Source organism: Oncorhynchus keta, chromosome 24 (assembly GCF_023373465.1).
Source record: "Oncorhynchus keta strain PuntledgeMale-10-30-2019 chromosome 24, Oket_V2, whole genome shotgun sequence".
NCBI classification, from domain to species: Eukaryota; Metazoa; Chordata; class Actinopteri; order Salmoniformes; family Salmonidae; genus Oncorhynchus; species Oncorhynchus keta.
In genome coordinates this window covers 31,430,834-31,447,773 of record NC_068444.1, presented here as the reverse complement: position 1 = coordinate 31,447,773, position 16,940 = coordinate 31,430,834, and the positions used below count along the sequence as shown (strand labels likewise).

Below are 16,940 nucleotides of genomic sequence, written 5' to 3'. Positions count from 1 at the left end.
ACCATAGATACCTGCTACGCTGATGAGGTAACATTATAGACACTGCCAAACACACCTGCTACGCTGACGAGGTAACATTATAGACACTACCATAGATACCTGCTACGCTGACGAGGTAATATTATAGACACTACCATAGATACCTGCTACGCTGACGAGGTAATATTACAGACACTACCATAGATACCTGCTACGCTGACGAGGTAACATTATAGACACTGCCATACACACCTGCTACGCTGACGAGGTAACATTATAGACACTGCCATACACACCTGCTACGCTGACGAGGTAACATTATAGACACTACCATAGATACCTGCTACGCTGACGAGGTAATATTATAGACACTGCCATAGACACCTGCTACGCTGACGAGGTAATATTACAGACACTACCATAGTACCTGCTACGCTGACGAGGTAACATTATAGACACTGCCATAGACACCTGCTACGCTGACGAGGTAACATTATAGACACTGCCATAGACACCTGCTACGCTGACGAGGTAACATTGTAGACACTGCCATTGATACCTGCTACGCTGACGAGGTAACATTATAGACACTGCCATAGACACCTGCTATGCTGACGAGGTAACATTATAGACACTGCCAAACACACCTGCTACGCTGACGAGGTAACATTATAGACACTACCATAGATACCTGCTACGCTGACGAGGTAATATTATAGACACTACCATAGATACCTGCTACGCTGACAAGGTAATATTACAGACACTACCATAGATACCTGCTACGCTGACGAGGTAACATTATAGACACTGCCATACACACCTGCTACGCTGACGAGGTAACATTATAGACACTGCCATACACACCTGCTACGCTGACGAGGTAACATTATAGACACTACCATAGATACCTGCTACGCTGACGAGGTAATATTATAGATACTGCCATAGACACCTGCTACGCTGACGAGGTAACATTATAGACACTGCCATAGACACCTGCTACGCTGACGAGGTAACATTGTAGACACTGCCATTGATACCTGCTACGCTGACGAGGTAACATTATAGACACTGCCATACACACCTGCTACGCTGACGAGGTAACATTATAGACACTGCCATACACACCTGCTACGCTGACGAGGTAACATTATAGACACTACCATAGATACCTGCTACGCTGACGAGGTAACATTATAGGCACTGCCATAGACACCTGCTACGCTGACGAGGTAACATTATAGACACTGCCATAGACACCTGCTACGCTGACGAGGTAACATTGTAGACACTGCCATTGATACCTGCTACGCTGACGAGGTAACATTATAGACACTGCCATAGACACCTGCTATGCTAACGAGGTAACATTATAGACACTGCCATAGACACCTGCTACGCTGACGAGGTAACATTATAGACACTGCCATAGACACCTGCTACGCTGACGAGGTAACATTATAGACACTGCCATAGACACCTGCTATGCTAACGAGGTAACATTATAGACACTGCCATAGACACCTGCTACGCTGACGAGGTAACATTATAGACACTGCCATAGACACCTGCTATGCTGACGAGGTAACATTATAATCATGACCAAATAAATGCCTGCTACGCTAATGAGCTAACATTATAAATGCTACCCTATAAATACCGGCTATGCTGTTGCGGTAACGTTACTACCTTATACTGTACATACCTGCTATGCTGATGAGTGAGATAGGAAGCGATGTGAATTACATAAGAGACATTACTGTGCAGCTGTATTCATCGACCTGGCCAAGGCTTCGACTCTGTCAATCACCACATTCTTATTGGCAGACTCAACAGCCTTGGTTTCTCAAATGATTGCCTCGCCTGGTTCACCAACTACTTCTCTGATAGAGCTCAGTGTGTCAAATCGGAGGGCCTGTTTTCCGGATCTCTGGCAGCCTCTATGGGGGTGCTACAGGGTTCAATTCTCGGGCCGACTCTCTTCTCTGTATACATCAATGATGTCACTCTTGCTGCTGGTGATTCTCTAATCCACCTCTATGCAGACGACACCATTCTGTATACTTCTGGCCCTTCTTTGGACAAGGTGTTAACCAACCTCCAGACCTTCAATGCCATACAACTCTCCTTCCGTGGCCTCCAACTGCTCTTAAAAGCAAATAAAACGAAATGCATGCTATTCAACTAATCATTGCCCGCCCCTGCCCGCCCATCCAGCATCACTACTCTGGACGGCTCTGACTTAGAATACGTGGATAACTACAAACACCTAGGTGTCTGGCTAGACTGTAAACTCTCCTTCCAGACTCACATTAAGTATCTCCAATCACAGTAAGTATCTCCAATCAAAAATTAAATCTAGAATCAGCTTCCTATTTCGCAACAAAGCTTCCTTCACTCATACTGCCAAACATACCCTCGTAAAACTGACCGTCCTACAGATCCTTGACTTCAGCGATGTCATCTATAAAATAGCCTCCAACACTCTACTCAGCAAACTGGATGTAGTCTATCACAGTGCCATCCGTTTTCTCACCAAAGCCCCATATACTACCCACCACTGCGACCTGTACGCTCTCGTTGGCTGGCCCTCGCTTCATACTCGTAGCCAAACCCCCTGGCTACAGGTTATCTACAAGTCTCTGATAGGTAAAGCCCCGCCCTATCTCAGCTCGCTGGTCACCATAGCAGCACCCACTCATAGCACGCGCTCCAGCAGGTATATCTCACTGGTCACCCCCAAAGCCAATTCCTCCTTTGGTCGCCTTTCCTTCCAGTTCTCTGCTGCCAGTGACTGGAACGAACTACAAAAATCACTGAAGCTGGAGATTCCCACCTCCCTCTAGCTAGCTTTAAGAACCAGCTGTCGAGCAGCTCACAGATCACTGCACCTGTTCATAGCCCATCTGTATATAGCCCATCTATCTACCTCATTCCCATACTGTATTTATTTATTTTGCTCTTTTTGCACCACAGTATCTCTACTTTCACATCCATCTTTTGCACATCTACCATTCCAGTGTTTAATTGCCATATTGTAATTACTTCGCCACCATGGCCTATTTATTGCCTTAACTCCCTTATTTGACCTTATTTGCACTCACTGTATATAGACTTTGTTTTCTTTTTTCTACTGTATTATTGACTGTATGTTTTGTTCATTCCATGTGTAACTGTGTTGCTGTGTGTCGAACTGCTATGCTTTATCTTGGCCAGGTCGCAGTTGCAAATGAGAACTTGTTCTCAACTAGCTTACCTGGTTAAATAAAGATGAATAAAAAGTGAAGAGCCAGTTATCGAACTTTGTAAACTACATTACACTACTCAACTACATTACACTACTCATTGAATGGCCTTTCGTGTGTGTGTGTGTGTGTGTGTGTGTGTGTGTGTGTGTGTGTGTGTGTGTGTGTGTGTGTGTGTGTGTGTGTGTGTGTGTGTGTGTGTGTGTGTGTGTGTGTGTGTGTGTGTGTGTGTGTGTGTGTGTGTGTGTGTGTGGTTGACTGCACAGACGGACTCAACTAGGATACAGAAGGACAGGTGGGAGCTGGCAACCTTCCCCCTTCAACAGAGGAGGAGAGACAGGGAGAGATACACTTGAAAGGAGGGGGAGGATGGGTAGCTACAACGTGAGAGTATCAGACTCTCAAAAGAGCATATCTGAGGATTGGCTCCACATGCAGGAGTATCACGCAGCTGTAATTGCCCGTTGATATATTATCGGAAAGCCGGATAACTGGAGGAGGATCTGAGGAGAAGTCGCCAAATATTGTGTTGAACGTTGGGGTTAAGTGCGTCTCCCATTCCCGTTTGCCATTATGGGAGGGATGGATCGGCAGCGGAGGGTATCCCTGGCTCTTACCTTGAACTTCCTCGCGCTGATTCTAGCCGTGTCTGCGTTGACAACCAGCTACTGGTGCGAGGGGACACGGAAAGTTGCAAAACCTTTCTGTACCGGACCGGTCACCACGAAACAGTCGTTCTGTATCAGGTTCAACAGCTCGAACATCAACGACAGCAGACTGGTCCAGTACATCTGGGAGTCCGGTGAGGACAAGTACATTATGAGGAAGTTCCACACCGGGATCTGGTTTTCGTGCGAGGAGAACGTCAATATGACAGGTAAGAATGAGATGGTGCTTTCACTTCAACTGGAAACTCGGGGTAAAAAACAAGGTCAAATCATAACGTCAATGATCTTCACTTCCAACTTGGAATTCCGAGTTGGATGACCGGTCAAAATATTTATTTTTTCCAGTTGGATCTAGTTTTTTCCCCCAAGTTTCCAGTTGTCTTGAACCAGGTAAGAGAAGCTAAGAGAATATAACTTTTTCGCACGCCGCGATGTGACCCACCTGCACGCATGTATAGACATGAAGGAAATAGCCTAGTTTTTAAATGGAAGGTTATAATTGGGTTCCCAGAATCATGGACTATGCACATGTGTAGGCTATGCCTATGTATTTGTTATTGTCTTTTGTGATAAATTAAATGTCCATAGTTGTTATGTGAGCTGTATTAGGTAATATCTTTTTCATTTGACTGTTTACTTTAAAGTTGAAATCTGAAATCCCAAAAATAATGTTTTGTTAAATAGCAGAGGGATGGGGTTGTGGTTGGCGAAATTTAACCACTCTCAAATTCATAGACAGAGCTATGGAAGCAAGGGCTGACCATCCATGATATCAACAACATGTTTCGAGGATGTTTGTTTACATTTAGATTACAAACGTTGGAGTAAATAAAATCTGTTTATAATTTGGGTTCTGATGGGGTACGACAGTTGAGCTAAACTCATGAGGCATGTTTAAATTATATATTTTTTCAAGAATCAATGGGTAGGCCTATATTTAAAAAAAAATGAAACAATCGCAGCTTAGTTAATTGATGTCCGACACAGTGACATAGCTGCGTGCATTGCATGTGAAGGGTTTTTGTAGCTATTGATATAATTAATGTCCATCTCTGAAATTACCCGTTCCTTCAAAAATATTGGATAGCCTAAGTGAAAGAATTACCTTCAACGAGAGCAAGAATGTCAAGCGTGAGAAATCACATCGACAGTTGTAACATATACATATTTTAGAACGGATAGCTGTTGCTGACCGGTCATCGGATTTAAAAAATAAATCTTTTTTTTTAACTAGGCAAGTCAGTTAAGAACAAAATCGTGTTTACAATGACGGCCTACACCGGCCTAACCCGGACGACGCTGGGCCAATTGTGCGCCGCCCTATGGGACTCCCAATCACGACCTTTTTACCGTCTCGTAAATATGCCATAAAATAGTCTGCACGGCAGTGTGGGAATAGGACGGAAATTCGATATGTTTGGTGTCAATCTTGTGTCACTGGGGTGGCCAACACTCATCTCGAAGAGCTGCTGGGTATGCTACGAATGCAGGCCTTTTCACACCTGAAAAATGTCCTGCAGAGTAGTAGAATCAGGTGTGTTTCAACAGGGATGGTACAAAAGACTGCACGGGTTTAGCCACCTTCGAAATATGATGACTGAGTGTTTGACTGTATTGTTTTTGATTTTGTGGGATATTCTATTTCAGGTGAAATCTGCAGAAGTTTCATTTATGTCACACCCTCACATGAAAGAGGTAGGTTTTGTGTAGTAACATGTTATTACATTGTAATGTATGTGTTATTAACACAATTTGCTATGCATCTGTGAATGGCTAAATTGGTGTTGTATTTTGATCAAGATTCAAGTCATCTCTTTTATAACAGGAATTGCAAGTGCAAAAGGTGAAAATTGAACCCAGTCACTTAATAATCATGGAGTAGGTTCACATGCAGGGCTCAACTGAGATGTAAGTTGTCCTTAAGGCTTATTTGGATATGTCAATTGAAAAGTGCATACCTAACAGCATTTAAAGAAGAGTAGAAACACTGCGTTGTCCTGGGGAGCTACTGGGGTTGCAGGCTTTTGTTCCTGCCCAGCATTAACACACCTGAGAAGCAGTTGATCAGTATTATCTGGTGTGTTATCCATGCTGTAGTTACTCATTCAAATTCAGCAGAGTTTGGACTTCTATAGGTCTTCAAAGAGGATGAGAGGATGGATAGAAAGAGAGAGGATGAATAGATAGCACCTCACTCTGCCAATCAGACATCCATCCTTCATTCTTTTTGCCTCCTCCGTGTTGGCACACTAATTCACTACACACAAACACACACAAACATACAACCTGTGCATGCCTAATTCAGTACCACACGAAAGACTGTTGAATAGCTTCCTAACAGGACAAGACCAGACACACGCACTGTCTGGAATTAAATCTTCCTGTGACACTGACAGAATGAAAGAATGAGAATGACAGACACCCGAAACTGATTGTGGTTTAGTTGTAACTTCACCTGTTCAGTCTGAGAGATGTGATTAAACATGTCCAATTGTGAACTCAATTGAGTCCAATGTCACTGTCTCTGTGCCCAAAATGGGCATTATTATGACTTACTTCCATAGGGCCCTTGTTGGTTTCACGATTTGATTTCATCCAATAAGTCCATACCTTTCTGTGTGCTTTTGTGATGGAGGATATGTTGGTTAGGGAATTGCAGTTATTGAAATAGCTAAAGGGATACTCTCAGCTAGACAAACAAACAAAAAACGAAATGTGAAAGAGACACATATGTGAGACTCATTTGCATAAATCACAGACTACCTTCAATCTTTTTAATGTGCATCTTGATCCTGCCATGAAATTTAAATGAACACCTTTGATTAATATTATTGAAATCCCATGACGACCCCAGGAAAAGTAGCCGCTGCTTTTGCAGTGGCTGATGGGGATCCTAATAAATACCAATACTATTGAAGAATTTGGTCGGAACAAGTAAAAATGATTGCCCTTTCACTGAGAGAATAATAGATTAAATTATTACCCGAGTTCTAGGCCTACTTTTAACTTAAAAATTGTAACTGTGGTTGGCAGCACTTAACATTCTACAGGTCTTATAGCAATGTAGCTAACAGTGTTATAATCTATGTAATTACACTGTAATTGGTTAGTAATAACATGGATTTATTATTTATTATACGTTGCCCCTTATTACTATATAACTACACAGTAATATAACTGTAGTAACAACATAGTAACAGCATAGTAGTTACATAGGTATTGCTCAAATCAATCAAATCCAATTTTATTTGTCACATGCTTCATTAACAACAGGTGTAGACTAACCGTGAAATGCTAACTTACGGTACTTATGGTGTTGGAGTTATGCATGGCCATGCAGTCGTGGGTGAACAGGGAGTACAGGAGGGGACTAAACAAACACCCCTGAGCGGCACCCGTGTTGGTGGTCAGCGTGACATATGTGTTTTTGCCATACTCCCACCTAGGCAGCCCGTCAGGAAGTCCAGGATCCAGTTGCAGAGGGAGGTGTTCAGTCCCAGGGTCTTGAGCTTGGAGGGGACTATGGTGTTGAATGCTGAGCTGTAGTCAATGAACAGCATTCTTACATAGGTATTCCTTTAGTCCAGGTGGGTGATGGCAGTGTAGCGTGCAATAGAGATTGTGTCATCTGTGCATTTGTTGGGGCAGTATGCAAATTGGAGTAAGTCCAGGGTGTCTGGGATGATGGTGTTGATTGGCGTTCTTGGGCAGGGTGGTCTGCTTGAAACAAGTTGTTATTACAGACCAGGCCAGGGATAGGTTGAAATTGTCAGTGAATGCTCTGGTCAGCGCATGCTCTGGTCAGCGCATGCTCTGAGTATGCGTCCTGGTATTCTATCTGGCCCCGCGGCCTTACGAATGTTAACCTGTTTAAAGATCTTACTCACATCGGCTATGAAGAGCGAGATCACACAGTCGTCCGGAACAGCTGGTGCTCTCATGCATGGTTCAGTGTTGCTTGCCTCGAAGCAAGCATAGAAGGCATTTAGCTCGACTGGTCGGCTTGCATCGCTGGGCATAGTAATACCTATGTAACTATCGTTTGTAACTATGTTGTTACTACTATGTAGTTACATAGTAATATGGGCAACTTAATGTTAAGTTTTACCCTGGTCATATCAAGGACCATTCACCCACCATCCGCAGCCCATATCAAGGATCATTCACCCACCATCCATAGCCCAGGCAGTGTGTGTGTGTGTGTGTGTGTGTGTGTGTGTGTGTGTGTGTGTGTGTGTGTGTGTGTGTGTGTGTGTGTGTGTGTGTGTGTGTGTGTGTGTGTGTGTGTGTGTGTGTGTGTGCGCGTGTGTGTGTGTGTGCGCGCGTGTGTGTGAGTGAGCAAGCATGGTGTGTGGCGTGTGTGTCTGTCTAAGAAGGATGCATCTTCTCTGTGACAGTGAAGGTTAATGATATGGGTGAAGGGGTCACTTGTCCAACTCCCTCACCTAACCCCCCCACCCTCTTGCAATCCCCCCCCTAGGAGTGCTGTGGCTGTGTATCGTGTCAGAATGTCTGTATATTCTCCTCCTGGCCACCGGAGGCATCCTCATGTCCATAGAGGCGTGTCACTTAGGAAACGTCATCGACGGCCTCAAACTCAACGCCTTCGCTGCCATATTCACTGTCCTGTCAGGTAACAACACACTTAACATGCTTTTTTATTTTTTTACGTCTGCATGTGCTTCTTCTCCCGATTGAGTCGGTCCCTTTTCTCCTCTCCCCACTGCTTTCGGTTAGGGTTAGAACAATGGTTTGTTTGTTAGTTTGCGTCTCAATCTTTTGTTCCTGACTGGGACAATAGAAACCCTGCAGATCAACACGGTCTTCACACTGACAGCTTTCAGCAGCTAAAACAGCTCACTGCTATCTATGGGGCTGCAGACTGGGCTACTCTTCCTATGAGACTGTTTCCACCCAAGGAGCATTTGTCTTCTTCAGACAGCTGGTCTAGTTTTGTCTGGATTAGTATTGATCTGGTCCTAGTGGATGGATGTTGGCTATTAGAGGAGCACTTGCCTTCTGCAGACACAAGACTTCAGTGTTCTGTTGGATAAGTGATGGTCTAGAGTAGACTCTGGAACCATGGCGCTGGTTTGCCTGCTCCTGGTCTATGCTCAAACACTCGTCAATCCAGGAGTAGGCTTAATCTGGATCCTTGAAACCAGACGATAATGTCTGAGTCGATGTTAGCTATCCTATCTGTCATCCAAACCTCAGTCTTGCATCCAGGTCATTTGTGATCGTTTGGTTTGCAGAAAAGGACCAAGAGTGAATAATGAAATGGCAGGAAACTCTTTATTTTCCCTTTAATGGCCACCTCAAATCAACCACTGATTTAACATACATTTCAAAACACAATTAAATTGTTCGCAAAAAAAACAGTCTCGTCACAGGGGAGTTATCCTGTCCTGCTTACAAACAACAAATGTAATCAATAAAAGGGTTTACTGTTGTTCCTGTTTTTAATGTGTTAATATAGTTTATAGAGGGGCTTACACAGTTTACCTAGCTCAGCATCTTGTTGTAATGATTTCCAGAAGAATACTAGAGGCCAGACAAATCATTATTACACTTTTTTTATAATGGGGGTGTTTGGAGAAGGAAAGGGGGATACCTAGTCAGTTGTACAGTTGAATGCATCTTCCGCATTTAGCCCAACTCCTCTGAATCAGAGAGGTGCGGGGGGCTGCCTTAATCGACATTATCGGCGCCCGAGGAACAGTGGGTTAACTGCCTTGCTCAACAGATTTTTACCTTGTCAGCTCAGGGATTCGATCCAGCAACCTTTCAGTTATTGACCTAATGCTCCTTCAGGCTAGACTGGGAGAGAGTATGGAGGAAGAGAGAGGGGGGGTCAAAGGAGATAGAGAGAGTGGGGTATGGAGGGGGAGGGAGAGAGAGAAAGAGAGAGGTCTTTGTCTTAGCACAAACAGCCCATATGGGTGATTAACTTTATACTTTACCATTACCAAGAAGAGAACAATTACTCCAAATATTCAGCTTGGTTCACCCACCACTCTGGGAAATAAGCCTAGCTTAGTTTTAGGGAGGAAAAAAAGTTGTGTAAAGTCGTGTACTAGTAGAGGTGCTGCCTGAAGGAAGTTCTGATTGTGATTGACGGAAGACACATTGAGTACGTTTACATGCACACTAATAATCAGATACTAAACGGATTTCTGCCAGTAGACCTAGTATGCAATAGTTATGTAAACACTTCCCAGCTAACACATTTGGTTCCTTGGAAGTTGTGAGAACATGTTTTTGATTTCACATGGGTTGTGCGAACAAAGGCATAAGTTTCCTGACCGGTAAAACTGAACGTTTTTTTAAAACGTTCTGAGAACAAAAGTGAACATTTCAATATGACTAACAATGCTAGCTTATTTTGGGTAAACTTTTTTTAATCATGCTAACACATGTATTTTTTACAGTGACACAGCGTCAATGAGATTCAAACCTATGATCTTCTGTTCTCTAACCATGGAATTAATACACCAGACACAGAGACAGTGACCGAGAGAGAGAGAGACCTCAGGACGCACATTCCCTGGAAACCCATGGAGGGACAGTGGGTAATCCCAGGGAGAAGGATCACTCCAGCCCTGTGCCGCGGATATTAAAAGCTTTAGGCTATATTCTCCATGCCATTGGGGTTGACTGAGTGGGTGGATATGTGGGAAGAATCTTGATCTCTTGATTGTGTGACTGAGCTGTGCTTGGGAGAAAGAGATAAAGATTGGCAGAGAGGTGGTTGCCAGCTCATTTCCCGCCAGATTTTTCCCATCGGACCCAGGATTCAAACTGCCAACCCTTTGGTTGCTGGCTTGCCTCTTTAACCGTTAGGCTACATGCCACAGTTTATTAACAATGATTGGCAGAGCGACTGGAGGTTTTGGCAGAGAGAGGGAAAGAGAGCAGAATTACAATTGCATGACTCCAAATTAGCCAACAGGCCAGTTAAGTGGTCATTCTGCCAATCCCATACACTGGCACAACTCTTCTCTGCTTAACCAAGTGCTATAATCCAGTGGTTTCTAACTCTCGTCCAGGAGAGCTGCTACAGGGGCAGTAAGGTTTTGTTCCAGCCCAGCACTAACACACATGATTCAACTATCAACTCATCATCAAGGACTTTAGGATGAGGATTAGTGTAGCTGAATCTGGTGTGTTTGTGCTGGGATGGAAGAAATGTCTGCACACCCTGTAGCGCTCAAGGACTACAGTAGGTTCCATTATAGCTCAACATTGTCTCCCTGTGGTGAACACTGGAACTTCACACACTTCTTTATAACGCTCTATTCTACAGCGCTGGACTAGTTTACAGTTTTCCCAATCGTGTTCAAGATATTTTGGGGTCTGTGCTCAAACGTATCTATAGCAAAACAGCAATGATTAAATGCTTAAATGCATTTACATAACTTCTGATAATATTCTTGCCTTTTTACCTTGCTGGCAGGTCTTAGACCATCTTCTGCTAAACGTTAAATACAAATGTCATCGGTGAATACCGTTTTCACTGAGTATATACACATTGTTTTCATCAGAAGAGAAATGTGTGCCACTGTCTTCACTATTTCCAGCAATCAGTAAATACTACTACACACAATTATAAATCAAGCCATCATGTTCATACTGTGTACAATATAGAGAAATATCTAGGCAATGGGGACTGTCAAAAAAATGTGTTTTAATACTGCAGATATTCAGAGAGTAGGAGTAACTTTGGGTTACTCCTATGTCGTCATCTCCAATGTTGTGACCTTCCATTTCAGAGCTTTGCTTTGGTGTGGATTGAGGCCTATACCGTACATTCATATCAGATATGTTCCTCCATTTGTATTCACCGTTCCTTATTTCTATTATGGATTGTGTTTCTGTGTGCCAATGAAAAGGCTACAAAACTGTGGGGAAACCAGCCTATGTATTGAATACATGCATTTGGATTGTGGTGATACAGATGAACGAATCCTGCACACAGTGAGCTTTTTATTGATTTTTTATCAGGAATAACATTTGATTTGATCTGTATTAAATTGTTTGGTGAAATATGCATGAAAGGAGAGTAATTGCCCATAATTCTGCACCATTGGATAGATGTACTCCCAATTTTGATCATCATGATTTAGTGACTGCAAAGAATATGTATTGATCTACTGGAACTTTCTGTTTTGTCTGCTTGGACTCAAGAGACAAGTATGGTTGCGTTTATCTTTTTGCAGACAGTCGTGTTCTGTTTATGAATATATTAGCGATTTTTACATTATAATATAGTTTAGATGAATGTGTTTATGTTTTGAGAAGGCAAGTCCATTTTGAAAACGCATTTACAGAGTTCTGTGTCTTGTGGACTCTGTTTTGAAAATCGACAACATTGCTCCAAGAAATGCATGTACGCGATTGAGATGCTGTTGTTTTTTTACTTGATTTTCCAGGTCTACTCGGCATGGTGGCCCACATGATGTTCACTACAGCCTTCCAGCTGACAGTCAGTGTGGGGCCAGAGGACTGGAAGCCTCAGACATGGGACTACAGCTGGTCATACATGTAAGCACACACACACACACACACACACACACACACACACACACACACACACACACGCACACGCACACACACACGCACACACACACACACAGAGAAAGGTCTTTAAATCAGTTTTTGATTTTTATTTAATCTCCCTCTCTACCAGTCCACTTCTACACACCTGCCAATAAAGATGTGGCTTTGACGTATAAATGTTTATCTGTTCATCTCCTTATTGTTATTATTCTCTCTCTCTCTCTCTCTCTCTCTCTCTCTCTCTCTCTCTCTCTCTCTCTCTCTCTCTCTCTCTCTCTCTCTCTCTCTCTCTCTCTCTCTCTCTCTCTCTCTCTCTCTCTCTCTCTCTCTCTCTCTCTCTCTCTCTCTCTCTCTCTAGCCTGGCGTGGAGCTCGTTCACAGCTTGCATGGCCTCCTCAGTAACCATCATCAACCGCTACACCAAGACCATCCTGGAATTCAAACACAAGCGCAGAAACATTGAGAAGAACCTGAAGATCAAGCAGAAGCTTCTGGAGCTGGACTCTGGACCAGGGGTTGGGGTGGGACACGTTGGACATGTGGAACAGGTGTGGGACATGTACATCAGCTCAGTACCCAGCTCAGGCTGCACAGCAGAGGAATTGCTGGACTTGTCCAGTAATGGAAGGAAGCTGTCCAATGCTTCAGTGTTTCTGGACCTGAATGACCTGCCGGATCCACAAAGAGAGGAGTACTGCTGAGGAGGGAACTATAGGAGACTGATCAAGGCACGCACAAGTACGCATATACACACAAACAAAAACACATACACACAAATGACTGCCACCCAATTTACAAACCAAATAGCAACTGTGACTTCGTGTTAGAGGAAATCCAACTCAAAGTTTCCCCGATGTTCCAAGCCGAGGTAGAGATGGGTTGAGGATGAGAGAAATGGATAGCAGAGGATGCAGTAATAAATGGTAGAAATGAAAAGGCAGAGAGGAGAAATGGATAGAGGAGAGATGGATAAAGGATAATTTCAGGAAAAAATATATATAAATGTGTGTGTGTGTGTGTGTGTGTGTGTGTGTGTGTGTGTGTGTGTGTGTGTGTGTGTGTGTGTGTGTGTGTGTGTGTGTGTGTGTGTGTGTGTGTGTATATATATATATATATGTATGTATATATATATGTATATATGTAGTGCCTTCAGAAAGTATTCATATCCCTTGACTTTTTGCTTTACAGCCGGAATACATTTTTTTCAACCATCTACACACAATACCCCATAATGACAAAGTAAAAACATGTATTAAGAAATGTTTGCAAATTAATTGAAAATGAAATACAGAAATATCTCATTTACGTAAGTATTTATACCCCTCAGTCAATATTTTGTAGGATCACCTTTGGCAGCGATTACAGCTGTGATTCTTTCTGGGTAGGTCTCTAAGTGCTTTCAATACCTGGATTGGGATAAACGTGCCAATTTATTATTGTTAAAATTCTTCAAGCTCTGACAAATTGGTTGTTGATCATTGCTATACAACCATTTTGATGTCTTGCCATATAGTTTCAAGTAGATTTAAGTCAAAACTGTAACTCGGCCACTCAGGAACATTCACTGTACTCTTGGTAAGCAACTCCAGTGTAGATTTGGCCTTGTGTTTAGGTTATTGTCTTGCTGAAAGGTGAATTCATCTCCCACTATCTGGAGGTGAGCAGACTGAACCAGCTTTTCCTCTAGGATTTTGCCTGTGCTTAGCTCCAGTCAGTTTATTTTTTATACAGAAAAACTCCCCAGTCCTTAACGATTACAAGCATGCCCATAACATGAAGCAGCCACCACTATGCTTGAAAATATGGAGAGTGGTACTCAGTAATGTGTTGTATTGGATTTGCCACAAACATAACACTTTGTATTTAGGATAAAAAGTTAATTGCTTTAGTGCCTTGTTGCAAACAGGATTCATGTTTTGGAATGTTTGTATTCTGTACAGACTTCCTTCTTTTCACTCTGTCAATTAGGTTAGTATTGTGGAGTAACTACAATGTTGTTGATCCATGCTAAGTTTTCTCCTATCACAGCCATTAAACTCTGTAACTGTTTTAAAGTCACCATTGGCCTCATGGTGAAATCCCTTAGTGGTTTCCTTCCTCTCCGGAAACTGAGATAGGAAGGATACCTGTATCTTTGTAGTGACTGGTTGTATTGATGCACCATCAAAATTGTAATTAATAACTTCACCATGCTCAAAGGGATATTCAATTTTACCCATCTACCAATAGGTGCCCTTCTTTGCCAGGCATTGGAAAACCTCCCTGGTCTTTGCGGTTGAATCTGTGTTTGAAATTCCCTGCTCGACTCAGGGACCTAAAATATAGTTCATTGTATGTGTGGGGTACAGAGATGTGGTAGTCATTAAAAAAATGATGATAAACACTATTATTGCACGCGGTGAGTCCATGCAACTTATTATGTGACTTATTAAGCACATGTTTACTTATTTAGGCTTTCCATAATGAAAGGGTTATTGACTCAAGACATTTCAGCTTTTCATTTTTTATTAATTGGTAAAAATGTTGAAATACATAGTTCCACTTTGACATTATGGGGTATTGTGTGTAGACCAGTGACAAACATCCAAATGTAATCCTTCTAAATTCAGCTCTAAGTCAATGGGTGTGAATACTTTCTGAAGGCACTATATATACAGTATGTATATATGTGGATAGAGACATAGGGGATGATAAAGAGTAGAAATAGATAAAGGATGAGGTAGAGAGAATTCCCAGGCCATGCTGAGTGCCTTTGATTCCAGCTCCTGTCTTGTGATCCACTTCAAACAGCATGCAGAGCACTGAGTGGGAGACTGTTACAAAGTTACAAAGGCCAACTTCTATTCCTATTGTTCTCGCTCTAATGAGACACGGGAGATTCCATTATGTAGATGTGCAAACAGCCAAAACTCAGCCATTATTATTTCCTGCTCTTTCTTTCCATGTGCAGATAGATGTATTGCTTTTTTTTTGCTGATTCCTAGGAAATGAAAAGATGTACTTGACAATTGTAGTGAAATACCGAAGGCAACAGATAGAGATTCCCCATCAATGTACACATTATAGACTTGGAAGTTGAATAAACCAGCATCAAATAATTGTATTTCAAAACGGTATTGAAGATAATTATGATTTATACTTTAATAGTCAGTATAACTTACCTACAATGACTTGAAGTTAATTTGATCATTTATTTCTGTATATAATGTGTATTACGTTTTCTTATTTATTTATTAACATTCAAATACATTTGTTTAATTTCACTGTTGAATTAAGCTACTCTATTAAAGATATTTGACATTTTCCTGCCATGTTAAATTTGTTCTTCCTTGTTCTCAAGGCGGAGATGGTTATGCTCCTTTAATGTGTGTTGGTGTCATATTTGTGTAAAGTGCTATTTTGGTAACTTCATGTGTGTGATTAACTGCAATGATTCATTTAAATTATAGGAATTCTATGTTAAGATGTGCAGAATATTATACATTTATATCAAAGATATAAGGGCAAATTATGAAGCATTAAATAAAGTACCTTGTTTATTGCCAAATGTAATTGTTTATATTGTTATGTACTAATAAGGTTCAGCATTGATAACAGAAATAAAATAATACATTTTTATACTATTATACTACATCTGTAAGTCTACCTTGTTTAATTGACTGATAACTTTAGCGTAGAAGTCAGACCAAAAATATTCATTTTTATTTGTTTCTTTATTTTTCTGAACTCAGAACTGTGTACAGTTAAATTGACAAAGGAATGGTCCGATACATTATGTGAGAAGGACCGCACGGTGTTAGGGATTCGATGATTGGCGAAAGATTGCCAAATGGATATTGCCAAGATATCCATTGCAGGCCAGTGGTTACTCATTTCTGTCACTATGGCGGTCTGCCTTATTGCTGACTGAGCTCAATGGGTCCCACCAGCTTGTAGTCCTCAAAACCAGAAACGAGTTACCGCAGGTCAGTTCGAACATTCCTATGGGGGAAATGAATGGCAAAAGAAAGGGATTTGAATCATGTCCGAGGCTTAGAAGATCTTCTATGTTTTGTTCTATGAGATATCAGTCAATTAACATGACCTTTATGAATTATGAAACGTTTACATGCTTTATGTGCTTGTTTTGATTACATAAATGCTTCCAAATTCACAAAAGTGACATTCGCTGATGAAGATTATCGCATAGAACGAAACATATAAGATCTGCTAAGCCTGTGTTTACCACAGACATTATTTTCGGCTTTTTATCCCCCCTCCAAAAAAAACCCAGTTTATTTCCCCAAAGGCTTTGACAAATGAGCCATGGCGGGGTTAGTGCCTACAAAAAGACGCAATTACTATTGCTCTCTATTCAGCTCAATTTCTGAAGCTTTGTTCCACTCTCACTCTCTCTCTCACCCTCTCCCTCTCTCACTCTTCATTTTATACACACAACCACCGCATCTATTACAGTACAATAGTGTTGACAAAAGTACAAAGATAC

General features: G+C 41.9%; 1 protein-coding gene across 1 annotated transcript; it reads left to right on the top strand.

Moving 5' to 3' along the window:
- Window positions 1-3,584: 3,584 nt before the first annotated feature.
- On the top strand, window positions 3,585-16,067 carry gsg1l2b (gsg1-like 2b). The gene is made up of 5 exons (XM_052478139.1): window positions 3,585-4,104; window positions 5,543-5,590; window positions 8,376-8,528; window positions 12,328-12,439; window positions 12,813-16,067. The coding sequence occupies exons 1-5, from the start codon at window positions 3,801-3,803 to the stop codon at window positions 13,153-13,155; spliced, it is 960 nt and encodes a 319-aa protein (XP_052334099.1). The 5' UTR covers window positions 3,585-3,800; the 3' UTR covers window positions 13,156-16,067.
- The last annotated feature ends 873 nt before the right edge of the window (window positions 16,068-16,940 follow it).